Source organism: Mirounga leonina, unplaced genomic scaffold (assembly GCF_011800145.1).
Source record: "Mirounga leonina isolate KUSES-001 unplaced genomic scaffold, KU_Mleo_1.0 Mir_224, whole genome shotgun sequence".
Taxonomy (NCBI): Eukaryota; Metazoa; Chordata; class Mammalia; order Carnivora; family Phocidae; genus Mirounga; species Mirounga leonina.
The window spans coordinates 13,518,550-13,532,699 of record NW_023270615.1 but is presented as its reverse complement, the minus strand read 5'-3'; the positions used below and the strand labels follow the sequence as shown (position 1 = coordinate 13,532,699).

The following is a 14,150-nucleotide window of genomic DNA, read 5'->3' as shown; positions in this document are numbered from 1 at the left end:
TGAAAGACCCTTAATACTCAGCTCTCTTTGATTACTGTGCTTCTCCCAACATTAGAGATTTTCTGGATGAGCCTTATGTATCTCGAAAAAAATTCTTTCTTTGCACATGAATATCATGTATATTCAATAAAGATTTATATAAAGATTCTCTAAGCAATTTCTCATGTCTCTGTGTTCAGGTAAATCTTGCTTTAAGCAAACCAACCTACACAGACATAATTTGGCTTTGTTTAAGTTTCTTTTATTTGTTAAAAATATAGATAGGAGCAGGGTTTATTTATATTACTAAAGAATGTCCAGTAAGCTTATTCTAAGTGGAAAACTCTACCAATAAGATGAAAGATAAAATTATCTTTTGGATTACAAAAATTTCATTAGCATACCAACATTCAGGAATAGTCTATATGAAGAGATACGGATGTGTATGGTAATCAGTCTTTGTGGGAAATGGCGGTCCACAGAGACCATAGAATGATCCCCACTTATGTCAGAGTTACCAGCATTCATGCCATCTCCTGTGAGGCATGAAAAAGAAATTCCAATTATATGAAAAAGAAGAATTCCAATTATTTTTTTTCATGTCAAACTATCAAACTTTTGAAGTACAGGTGTTTAGTCTCATAGGCCGTCCTGTAAATAAGCCAGTACAATAAGGATTATTTAAAAATACATTTGCCTATATATTTTAGTCTGAACATATTTGAAAGTAGGTGGACAAATGGTAAAATGTTTTATTCATTTGTAAAAATGTCTCAAGTGAGGCTGATGTGAATGTCCTTTTCAAAAGAATTATTTGAGATTGTTTAATTTAGAGAGATACCGAATATAAGATGCACTGAATTCTTTCCTTGCCTTATTTTGCCATATTCTGTACAGTTTATGTTTTTAAGAAAGATTAATCTACCTATTTTGCCTGTTTTTTGGAATTCTCACAATTTGCTTATCAAAGCTGTTTTATAAGTATCACTAGTTTTTTTATGGAAAGCACAAGTAGAAATTTCTACACAAGTTGCTGCAGCAGTAATTGGTTTTATTTTTCAAAAAGCTTAGCTTTCTTATAGCAATCTCATAGATAGAGATATGTAGGTATTATATATGATATTAATAGTTGTTTTATTAATAGATATCTCTTGGAATGTGCCTAAGGTACAACTGAGAAACCAATATAATAATTTGCCTCTTGGCACCTGGGTGGTGCAGTCGGTTGAGCATCCGACTCTTGGTTTTGGCTCAGGTTGTGGTCTCAGGGTCCTGAGGATCCAGCCCTGGGTCTGGCTCCACGCTCAGCACGGAGTCTGCCAAAGTTTCTCTCTCACTCACTCTCTCTCTCTCTCTCTCCCTCAAAATAAATAAATAAATCTTTAAAAAAATAATAATTTGCCCCTTGAGAATGTTTTTGCCTGGGAGGAGGGACATCTATCTGCCTTTTACTTTCAAGGCTTACACTTGCATCTCTTTTGTTCCTAATATCAAAGGGTGAGGAGTGTGTTAATTAACATGCTCCCAAACATATTTTGCTTAATGTTTGACTTGGTCTCAGAGTGTGTTTATACAGAAGATCAGTTATTCTCTGTATCATACAGAGGGCCAGAGACCTACACGGGTTTCACACTCTAGAATTATGAAGTTACAGTTTCCTCTTTTTGCCTCAAATACCCAGATTGACTCTCTTGATTGCCCCCTGTGGTCTCCTTGCTTCTAGGAATTTTGTAGATCTTGCTGGGGCTGTTTTACCTGTCCTCATTCCCAGTGCTGACGACACCAAACACATTATGCTGATGACTTCTGTCTTTTATGCTCAAAATAATCACAGAATCACATGTTCTTTGCACAAACAAGTTATTCTTTGGTTTTCTGACTGCTTTTATCTGAAGGCGAATTTATAAACTAATTGCGATGGCAGGGTGAAATTAAATATGATCATCAAAATTTAATGAAGGGGGCAAATTTTAGCATCACCAAAAAAAGTGTCTTTGATGCAGCTGGGAAATGGTTCTAGGAGATAAAATGAAGGAGAAGGAGGAGATGAGGGCCCTGCCCCCAAGGTTAGAAGAGGGGATAGTCTTAAAGCTGCTCTCTAAAGGGAAGGAACAGCGGTGGGATTGAAGCGAAGGCATCGCTTGACCAGAGAGGTACCCTCTGCAGGCCAGCGCCACTGTGGTTCCTGCCCCAGCCTCTGGTTGCCTGGGAACACTCTGAATCATGGTCAGCAGCCCCAGGACAGGCTCAGTTAGCCTTGACTCTTGTCTGCCCTACACAGCCACATCCACCCGCTTCACTTCTGCCCTCTTTGACGGCCATGGGCTCACCTGGCCCCCTGTGTCCTTTTGGGTCTAAGAAGGCGAAGAGAGGCCACAATCGTGGAGGCAGAAGGGAGCAGTGTGGGAAGGAGGGGAGGAAAAGGGTAAGAGAAGACAATGAGTGGAGAGGAAGGGAAGTAAGCGAGCAAAAAAAAGAGAGGGGTAATGCAAGGATATGAGGCCGTGATGGGGAGAATACATGTCATCCTGTTAGTCTCTCCGGAGTTACGCTCTCCCTGCCTGAGCTCTTTGGTTTGCTGACTTCCATCGGCAAAATGTCCTCCGGTTTTACCCTATGACTTCTGCACCCCCAGGCGCCCTCGCCGTTCTCCTCCCGATGCGTGCCTCGCGCCTCACGCCTCCCCGTCAGGAGCACTGTAAGGTAACACTGATGACTGTTTTGGTTCTTTAGGCAATATTGGACGTTGTTGTGAATCTTCAGTTTAGCCTGATAGAAAAACTGTGGCAAACATTCTGGCGCTATTCTCCCTCGACTCCGACTGACGGCACTCCCGTCACCGAATCAAGGTCAGAATCAACAAGCTTTTCCAATTCATTTTCGTGGCTGAGTAGATGTCACAGCTAATAAATCAGAGATATGTATACCAGTTGTGAACCTTAGCTGATAACATTAAATGAATAGATTGAGATGAACCACAAACCGCTCTCTTGAGGTTTCCGTGTGTGTGTTGTGGCTCCCATTTTTATTGATTCGGGGGACTGTGGTAGAGCTGTTTCATCCTCATGGAATGAGTATCATATCTGCCTTTCATACCGTCGGAAAGTATTAACATGCACAGGCAGCTCTGGGGGAGTGTTGTATATATCCAGCCATATGGCACCAATGCAGTGCTGATATAGTTCTAACCTCAGTGATATTTGATAAACTAAAACTATTTTTAAAGTCCATTTTCTTTTTTATCCTCATTTGCCATCTATTCATTTGCTACATTTATTCACACCAGCAATCTGAGTGAAATAGAAAGTCGACTTCCGAAAGCAAAGCTGATAACTCTGTGCAAACATGAGTCTATCCTGAAATGGATGTGTAACTGTGACCATGGGATGTACCAGGCTTTGGTGGAGATTCTCATCCCCGACGTGCTTAGACCTATTCCTAGTAAGTTAAATGCAGACAAGTACGGATGCTTTTGTTCTCATACATTGCACCCAAGTAGTTTGGGAAAGTGACGTTGCAATCTAGGGTGATTCTAATCTCATTTAGATTTGCCAGTAAAAAACCAAAAAACAAAAACCATGCAACACGAGAGTATTGCATGAAAGCAGCCTAGAGCAAAACCGTAGGGAACGGGGAAAAAAAAAAAAGGATCTGTTCTCCAATCGTTCATTTTCTTTTCGTTAGAAAAGACAACCTATAGGTGTGACAATAACGAATTGCAAGAACACTCCCAGGCCAGGCAACCTTGTAAAGATTATTCTACCCAAGGACACAGTTTCCTTCATAAAGCCAAAAGATTTTGAAATCTGTAATTGCTAGACCAGCCTCTTTCATAGTTGCTTTTGATTTGAAAGGAATTTACCTTGGTTTCCACTAAAGTTGAATTTCTATATAAAAGCATTTACTTTGTCCCATCCATCATGTTGCGAACCACAAATGCGGTTTCCATTAACAGTAATGGTTAACTGGCATTGTGAGTGAAAAATCTATATATAACTACACGAGCATTGTATTCCCACCGTGAAGCAAATAGGAATTACATAGATAAGTTAGATGACTTTTTTTCGGTGATGGTGTTGATTAAACTACCTTGCAGCCAACAAAGCTATTTTCTGCAAGTGTCAATATAAACGCTATTATGAATGCTTGTGTCCGAGGCAGTTGAAAGGATTTTATGCCAACATCTTTATGAGCACATCCTAGTGACCTTAACTTTTAAAGAAGTGGGACAGAATTTCCACTCTGCAGTGACATTAATAAGGTAAAAGCAGTCTCGTAGCTCGTGAAATTGGCAACCGTGTACTTCAAGTGCACCATTCACCGGTGATTTATGTTAAATCATAACAAAATACGAAGGAAGGGAGTTAGTAGAAGAAAAGGTGAAGAAACCAGCGTTTGTATGTTTATGCTTTCTTTTTTCTCAATATGATAAACAACAGTGGAAGATATGAGTGCTTTCATATGTTTCCCACCATCTTGAAATATATGCTTAGCCACTCATTTACATATAATATCAATGAGCACGCATACACGTCTCTAGAAATAAGTTTAAAAGAAAAAGAAATCCACTGTCACTGTCTCACATTTTTATAAGTTGGCGATATTTTCCACTCTCTCTACACCATGTTTCCTGACTGACAATTGATTAAAAGTGATGTTGTCATGGAAAATCTCCATGTGTAAATTCTCTACCGATGTATGTTCCAGAATCTCGAATTTCCTTGTTTTTGTCTTGCTCCCTCTGCTCTGAGTGATAAGAGAAGTTGCATAGGGCTGGCTCCTTAGCCTGTGACATCTTTGCCCCCCCAAGTACCATTTCTCTCATGAGATACAAGAAGAGAGGTCGGTGAGCTCTTTCTTGTTTGAGGCGAATCAACAACATCATTCATTAAACAATTCTGAAGTCTTTTGCTTCTGTTAGCACCACAGGACTTGTGAGGTCAACAGTTCCCTAACCTAAATCATGTATCCATTTTAGCTGACTCGCAGCCTCATAATTTTAAGCGCACAATACCCTTGACCTTTCTTTTTTTTTTTTTTTTTTCAAGTTTTGATTCGAAAACCAATTTATTCTGTCAAGAAGTCTGTCTCTACGTTTAGCAGACAACTCAACTTCAGGAATTTTCAGATGACCATAGTTTTAGAGTTTCAATGAAATTACAAGGGACATTAACGTGCTAGCCTACAAAGTACATTTGGAAATTAATTCTGGTTCTATAACAAGACCTAACAAAACAAAGCTTAAAATATAGCTTAAATAGCTATCTTCTGATCGTGTGCATTTTAATATTAATCGCAAGCAGGTTGAGACAAGTGGGCTGTGGAATAGTTTTAAATTTTAAACCATCCATTCATGAGAAAAAGTTGTCAGAGTCAATCTGCACAATTTGATCCGACACGAATCCCTATAGGGAGAGCAAACTTAATTTTATTTTTAAAAATTATATTTTCCTGGCCACTAGTACTTCACTCTACCATTTAGTGTCCAGATGGGATTCCTTTTTTTAGCCAAAAAAAGTCTGCATATCACACTAATTTGAAGTCAGCTTGAAGCTACTATATTCTAAAATACATTTATCTGAAAATGAAAAACAGTTAAGTGTAAGAATTGTATAAAAACTCAACTGGTAACACTTATGTACAATTATGAGTATACGTAAAGGTGGCCCCAAGTGTCATTTAGGACAAGAAAGGACAGTCATTTGACATAAAAAAATTCTTTTTAGCTTATAATCTTCCCAGCATCAAATGTGTCTAGATAAAACAAGACCCATACTCAATATTTTTTTAAAGTAACTTCTCCTAGTTCTTGGTCTTTTTATGCAGATCGTATAATTATTATATATTAAATAGTAGAAAACATGCAAAATACAGATAGCCAAGCTGAATTTTGAGCAGAATTTTCCTGAGTTTCCAAAAGGGTCGTTAAATTTTTTTTCACTCTTTTTCATTTCCATTCATGCCTGCCCTCCATGGTTCTAGTACATAAGACAGCAGAAAAATATTTTTCTTTCTTTTTTTCTTTTTTGGCTCAAGTGGGAAGCTTTGGAAATTTCACAAGATTAGTTCTCAAGAAATTTCCAACTCAGCGTTTCCAGTAGATGATTGTCATGGTTAAGAGTCGATACTTCCTGAGTGTTTTTCCTAATCAAAACGTAGTCATTTCAACCTCTCTTCTGTCATTTGACCAGTTAAAGAAATGATTAAAAAAGCAGTTGTTTTTATGATCGGGTTAGTAAAATTTGTATCTTGCGCAAGCAACTTGAGCAAGCTCAATTATTTCTAACCCTGCGTTACCAAAAGTAATAGAGAAGCATGTCAGACTCACTGGAGCACAGGAAGAAAAACCAAGAAATTTAATCCCGGCATCAACATTAATATTCTTGGGAGCTTTGGAGAAAAATGTAACTTCCGGGTTTCTTGTAGGAGACTCCAAATTATAATGCCTACCACGTTAGAGGGAACCCACAGAGCTTGATTTCATGTTGTGGGTGTTTCAAACACTTACCTATTAAATGTCTGAAACTGCTCCCTACACTGTGGAGCCTTGGGTACAGATGAAGTAAAATACTGTTGACTGAATTACTTGTTGAACAAGCGAAGAATTCTGTTTTTATTATACAGCCATCTCAGGAAGCAGGTCCCTTCTTGGAAAATAATTGTAGTCATTCCTGATAACTGTTGATGCTTCTAGTCATTTTCTGACCACCATAAAAGCTACTCTCGTGGGACCTAGTCCTCTTTCAGATCTTAACAGATAGGTGAAGAATATGGAATGGACTATTATAGGAATATCTTCAGAAGATTGGTCTCTGGGACAGCAATTTTATCACACTGATCTTTTATCTCTACCTACCAAGTGAAACGGAGAATAGTCCAAAATTTTCAAGTCAGGCAATTTTAATTTTGACCTTACTTTTTAATAAGAGTAAGAGATAACTACTCTAATTAATATGTTCTAGCACAAATAGGTGTGTAGAGAAAGGGAGAAAGCTTTGCATTGTTTTTTTTTTAACTAAAGACAGGAAAATAGATTTAGAGCTTGAAAAAGCAGGATGAAGAATTCATAAAGAAAATACTTAGCCCTTGAGCATAAAGCTGCTAACGAAAAGAGTGTTTTGTCTAAGGTAGAAAATCCCATAAGTATATTCACAACTGGTATATGTTGCTATAAGCAAAAATGTTCGAATGTTTTCATTTCCCAACAAAGTGTCATAAATATCTGGGAACAAAACAACTTTAAAAGAAAAAAAAAAAGCCCAAAATACAATTCTTGGATGCTTTCAAAGTTAGGAATTATGTTATAAAAAAAAAAGTCTCATCAATGAGGACAGTATAAGACCTGTGCTATTTCAGATGTCATGTATGCATGTTTTCTCTTCTCCTGGAATAAAGATTAATGTCCTTTGGTTCTTTTTCGTTCTGCTTTTATTCTTCAACATTTAGGTGCCTTGACCCAAGCCATTCGAAATTTTGCAAAAAGCCTTGAAGGTTGGCTTTCCAATGCCATGAACAATATCCCACAGAGAATGATACAAACCAAGGTAAGTTTGTACGTGTTTGATTTTTCTTCTGTTTTTAGGAAACTGTTCTGAGCTGTGAATTTTAGATCTGTCCTATTAAATGGTATCCTGTACAATGTTGGTATCAGAATATATTGAACTTTTCAAACCGATTTTTTTCTTTGTGCTTTATAACCATGTAATCAAGAACTTGCACAAGAGATGTTATTTGATAATGCTCCTTTTGAAGAAACTAGAGAAGCATTTTAAGTGTGGTGTATTTATAAACCCTTTTCCAAAGTATATATTTCAGATTGCTTAATTTCAAAAATGAAAAAGAATAGCCCAGAATGTTCAAATAGTTTTCACTTGAGGGAGTTTTAGATTTTTTTTTAAGTCCTGAACTATACTTATTATAATGTGAAACGTTCATATAAATTAATATCCTTTTGATTTTCAGGATTTTTTTTTAAACACTGGAGAATGCTTTTGTGAATCAAGGAATCATTTCTTAAAGTGAGCAATTATCTCATAATTGATCAGTGTTTATCAGGAATGTGGATTGTTTAGGTATAGATATGAATTGTGATCTCCACTTTGTCCCCTGCTCACCTTGTCACTTTAGGTTAATTTGTGAACATATCCTATGGCAAGATCGGACTGATGCTGTGTAAACTTTGTACCAAAAATTACATTCCTGGCTTTTTCTCAATGACTATGTCCACTGTCAGACTTAAGCCATACACCTTGTCTTTCAGTTTAGGGACACAGTTGATAGATTGAAGTTCTTATAGCTGACAAGTCTCTTTGGGAACACAAGTCACTCCCAGTTCCTTCACTTTGACTTAAGATTTGCAATAACACTTTCCAAAACATACAGAGAAAAACAAACAAACAAAGAAATAAAACATACAGAAGGAACATTTCATTGATATGCCCACCTTAGATTGATGCTACAAAACTATGCTGTCAATGCTGTAAGGAGAGCCACAGTGGCTATTTAAATTTGAATTTAAAATTTAAATTAAATTAAAATTTTAGTTCTTCAGCCACACTAGCTAGCTCTGTTTCAAGTGTACCACAGCTCCATGTGGCCAGTGGCTACCGTATTTGGCAGCACATATATAGAGTAGGACCATCATTGCAGAAAGTTCTAGAGTGTCACATAGAGGTGGGCAAAGAAAGGAGGTGCTATTTGATTATGATGGTTATAGTCAGTCATATTCACATTAATACTTCAAACAGCTCAAAGCACCTTCCTTCCCAGTATTATCGAAGTGAATGTAGTAGCAATCTAACTGCAATATTGGCCAATTTCACTGGTCCCCAGAGTTGATTTGGATGATCTACTTTGGGGGAAGATGTCTTCTGCTTTTCTCCTGTCACTGATGTGCAGCCTACTTTCAGCTGAGCACTCAATCAATGAAAATAATCTACCCCGACAGAGGAAAGAGCCTAATTAGATTATGACTGACCCTTGCTATCAAACATATCCCACCACCATAACATAGTTTCTGTGTAACCTTGAGCCAGCTACTTAACCCCTTTAAGTCACGATGTGTGTCTCATGTGATGGTTATGAGAATTCAGGTAATATATGTCAGGCACTGAACATGGCGTCTGGCACATAGTATGTCCTCAGTTAATATAAACCACAGAAATGGGGGGAAAAAAGTGTAAGACCTCTTCCAACTTCCACGTAGTCCCAAAACATCTCACTATTAAGACAGAGCATCCTTTGACCTTTGAACACCCTGTATGGGACTGTTGAATCAGCTGCTTCTTACATACCCATCGTGATTTAATGGCATCCCATACGTTCCTATAAATATGTTAAAATGCTCATTAGATTTACTGTGCATGTGACAGATTTCCATGAGATCATAGACTTTTTTTTTTTTTTTTACATTATCTTTGCTATCTTTCATTGTAACCTGTTTCATTGAGGGTCTCAGCAGGAAGCGAATGGTATATCCAAAGGGAGAATAATTGAAAAGAATTTAAGAAGGGTCTATTCCCCAAGATGTGAGCAGAGTTAAGAAAACCTGGAGGAATGGTAAAGCACCCTGGGACTAGCAACACCAGGGAAACCTGAGTCTCCCTAGATCTGAAGAGGAAAGAGGTAAAAGCTATGGCTTTAGGAGATTATCTCCTTCCCTCGAGGACTGTGGCCTTAGTCCAAGAAAGCAAGCTTTGCCGAAACAGGGAGAGAGCAGAGGTTGTAGGGCAATCAATACTTTGAACACTCTTTTTTCCCCCATCCATCTGTCTCCTCCCACTGCCTATCATTGGTCAAACCCAACTGGAAGCCAGAATATAAGGGAAGTGGTTAGCGTAGTCCACTCAGGGTAGTCTTCCTGGGCAGAGCAGCATGGAGAAGGATGGGAAGTAGATGTCGAGGAGCAAATGGAGAAATCCTGGATGGCTCTTGTACATAAATTCAGATCATGAGGAAGAGTTCTTGTTGCTGACGTTTGTAAGTTTATTGGCTATGTATTTGCAATACTAACACCTCCTATAAAATAAAGGCAATAAGAGTGAATCTGAATGACAGTGCTCTGAAGAGTATATATATTTTTTATCCATTTCACAAAGTGAGACAGTACATTTTGGTTTTCCAAATAAAAAGAAAAGAAATTGTATTCACCGAGTTTGTATCAACTGTCCTACAGAGAGTAAAAAAGAAATGAAAATCAACATTTTTCCTGCTTCCCTAGACAAAGTCATTTCTTGCAAGACTGGTTTAATTAATGCTGCACTCAGATGTCGAAGAACATGGGAGTTTGTTTTAGTCTTGACCTCTACCTACTCAAAAGGAAAATAATACTTGGTTTCGAGATTTAAAAGCTGTAATTTACAAGTAAGCTCTCACACGAAATGAGTTCAAAATAAGTATCAGAGGAAAGCATTTACAATTTGGCAAAGGAATAGAGATTTGAAGATTGCAGTGGTTTCTTTTGCTGGAGAAAAGCTACCCGGTTTTGATGGGATTTCTTTCTAGGTTGCAGCTGTAAGTGCCTTTGCCCAGACGCTGCGAAGATACACATCGCTCAATCACCTGGCCCAGGCAGCTCGTGCAGTGCTCCAGAACACGTCCCAGATCAACCAGATGCTCAATGACCTCAACCGCGTCGACTTTGCCAATGTCCAGGTACTCTGCTGTCTTTCAAAATGTGTCTTGTAAGGAAAGATGCCCCACTTTTTTTCATGTTCATGAGGATCGTCCTATTTCTTTCCTAAGTTTCATCAGTGCACAGATAGCATCCATGTTCCTGGTGTCCTGAAGGAGGAGAGTCGGACTCCCCCCGGGACTTCACTGAGCCTGTTTCATGGTTAAAGTCCTCTAAGATGTATTGTATTCGATGCAACATTATGTCTGCAGGGTTAGCTAGTTAATGGAGTCGGGACAGTCACAGTCATGGAAGTTAGGTAGGCAAGAGATTAAACTCTTCCGTTTGCTAGCTGTGCAATCTTGGACAAGTTGCTTAACTGCTCTGGGCTTTCCTCTTCTCACCTTCTAACACCTAGCTTAGATTATTGTTGACATATTTAGAAATACATAAAGTTCTTTGCACTATAACACACAAGAGATATGTGTTTTTAATAGTGCCCTACCTTGGGGCGCCTGAGTGGCTCAGTCGTTTAAGCATCTGCTTTTGGCTCAGGTCATGATCCCAGCCCCTCATTGGGCTCCTTGCTCAGCAGAGAGTCTGCTTCTCCCTCTCCCTCTGACCCTCCTCCGTGCTTGGGCTCTCTCTCTCTCTCTCTGTCTCAAATAAATAAATAAAATCTTTAAAAAAAAGCGCCCCACCTTGAAAGAATAAAGAACACTTAGAAACTCTATTTCAGAGTGCCTGGTAAATATCTGTTCATTTGAAAAGAATTAGGAGCAATATATTTGGCTATTTTATTCATCCAAATGAAAAAAAGGTATTTTAACCTTGAGATCAAACTATTTACTTGTATTTTAAAGTACACTTAGAAAGACAGCCAACTTAGGAATATTATTATGAAATCCCACAAATATTTTATTTCAGATACTAATGAAACTAGTTGTTACCATATAAAAATAGTACACTGCTCAAAGTACAAGCAACAAAAGAAGGAAAAAGTACATAAACTGAACATGATCAGAATGAAAAACTTCTATGCTTCAAGAGACCAGCAAGAAAGTGAAATGACAACTAATAGAATTGAGAAAATTTTTACAAATCATCTATTTGATAAAAATTTATATCTGGAATATATAAAGAACTCCTACAAACCAATAATAAAAAGACAACCCAGTTTGAAAAGAGGAAAGATCTGCATAGCCATTTTTCCAAAGAAGATAGATAAATAGCCAATAAGCCCCTGAAAAGATAACGAAAGTAATTAGCCACCAGGGAAATGCAGCTCAAAACCAGAATGGGATATTACTTCACACACACTAAAATGTGTATAATCAGACAGATAATCACAGAAAGAAGGGAGTTAAAGGTGGAATATGCTACCTTAAGAAAGAGATTACTGACTAAAATGAATAGTGTGAGAAGTAAGACCAAGACATAGGGGGAAATGAAGGGCACTCCACTGAACCCTCACATACTGCTGATTAGAATGTAAAATGCAGCCACTTTGGAAAACAGTCTGGTAGTTTCTCAAGAGGTTCAACATAGAGTTACCATATGACTCAGCAGCTTCACTCCTAGGTACATACCAAGAGAAATGAAATCATGTCCATATAAAACTTGTACATGGACGTTCATAGCAGCATTATTCGTATTTGCTGCATGAAAATGGAAACAACCCAAATGGCCCTTAACTGATGAGTACATAAACACATCCACAGAGTGGAATATTATGAAGCAATAAAAAGAAATGAAGGTTTGACACCTGCTACATTGTGAATGAACCTTGAAAACACTATGCTATACTGAAGAAGCCAGACACAAAGGGCCACATAGTGCATGATTCCTTTTATATGGAATGTGCAGCATAGATAAGTCTATAAGAGACAGAAAATAGGTTCGTGATTGCCTGGGTTCTGGGGACTGGGAATTGAAAAGTGACAGATGGGGGGGGTCCTTTTGGGGGACATGAAAACATTCTAAAATTGTGATAGATGCACAACTCTGAATGTTCTACAAGAAGCCATTGAATGATATATTTTAAACGAGTTAATTGTATGATATGAGAATTTTATCTCAATAAAACTTAAAAGATATCAATGCCTTTGCTTTAAAATAAACCACTAATTACTCCTGTTTCCTAGAAATTTTAATCTGTAGTTCTGGTCTAGTTTTGTCATTTAATTATATCAAAAAATAATACTTGGGCCTGATTCATTTTGGGGTATAGTAATTAGTTAAGTTCATTCTGACTTCTATGGATTGGGCTCAAACACCTGGTTATGTGAAGTCTTAAAAAATCTGCCTCTCTATGTATCTATTTGTCTATGTACAAACACGTATAAATACACAGATGCAAGCGCAAAATGTTTGTAAGAACAAACTGTCTCAGGTTCGCAAAGCCATTAGCTGTACATAGTTCAATGAAATTTACGTTAACTGGTTTTAGTGAGAATATTAGAAGTTCACATTGCCTGTCATTTATCCTGTAATGTTTCTTTCATATCTTCATTCGAAAAAGAGTCTTTGAAAAGCACCTTTAGTGCAACCTGTGATTTCAAATGTACCGTAAGCTCCATAACAGAAAATACAGAGAATCATTCCTAATACTGCCTGAGAAAGGTTTTCTGTTGTGTTTGTGTACACGAGTATCTGGGACCCTGTGAAGTATTTATGCAAATGAGTTCCTCCAGGTTATAACCGCTGACCTTGAGAACATCTTTGCATTTAAATGGTGGATTATACCTCTGCTCTTCTCATCCTCCCCCCACCAACTGAGGCTCCCTTTTCCCTTCCTCTGGAGTTTTCCTGGGTGTGTATGACAGTTATCAGTGCTGAAACGTGTGATTCACCACCTGTCCTCCGAGACCCTTTCCTTTCCGCAGAGATCCAGAAGCACAGAGGTGTGCCCTCTGTTTTCCCCCGACACCTTCCTTCTCACGCTGTGTTCATTTCAATCAGTAATTAATCTCTTTCTTAGGGTATAGCATGTTCTACCTTTGACTCCCTTCTTTCCTTACTTTTCTGTTTGGAACCTTGCTCGGTTTTTGTAGAGTCCTCTGGAGTTCTCCATCTTCTTCTTCCTCTCCTTCCACTTCTGTCACCCTCTCCTGTGCATCTGGAAGTTGTCCCTTTTGAAAAAGGGACCTCAGTAACAGGGACACGTGTGAGGGTGGTGCTCTTGCAATAAGGAGACTTTAATGTAAAACAATGAGATGACACTTAATTGTCAATAGTATAATGTTCTTCAGAGCTTGAAAGTACTAAAAGGTTTCCTTCAGGATATCCATAAATCTTTTTCACCACTTCATTCTTCTCTACTTAACCCTTCTTTTGCTCATGCATTCAAGATACCCTATCTAGGGTGGCTCAATCCCTTAAGCGTTAAGCATCCGATTCTTGATTTCAGCTGGGGTCATGATCTCAAGTTGTGAAATTGAGCCCCGAGTCCGGTTCTGTGCTCAGCGGGGAGTCTGCTTGAGATTCTCTCCCTCTCCCTCTGCCTGTGCTCTCTCACTCTCTCTCTCTCAAATACATAAACAAATCTTTTTAAAAAAAA

General features: G+C 38.2%; 1 protein-coding gene across 1 annotated transcript in view; it reads left to right on the top strand.

Annotated features, from left to right (window-relative positions):
• Window positions 1–14,150, top strand: part of RFX3 (regulatory factor X3) — a 236,731-nt gene that overhangs the window by 185,055 nt on the left and 37,526 nt on the right. Inside the window, exons 10-13 of the mRNA XM_035029136.1 lie at window positions 2,713–2,828; window positions 3,266–3,420; window positions 7,426–7,523; window positions 10,483–10,632. Of these exons, the coding sequence (XP_034885027.1) occupies window positions 2,713–2,828; window positions 3,266–3,420; window positions 7,426–7,523; window positions 10,483–10,632 (519 nt within the window). The remainder of the gene's footprint in view (window positions 1–2,712; window positions 2,829–3,265; window positions 3,421–7,425; window positions 7,524–10,482; window positions 10,633–14,150) is intronic.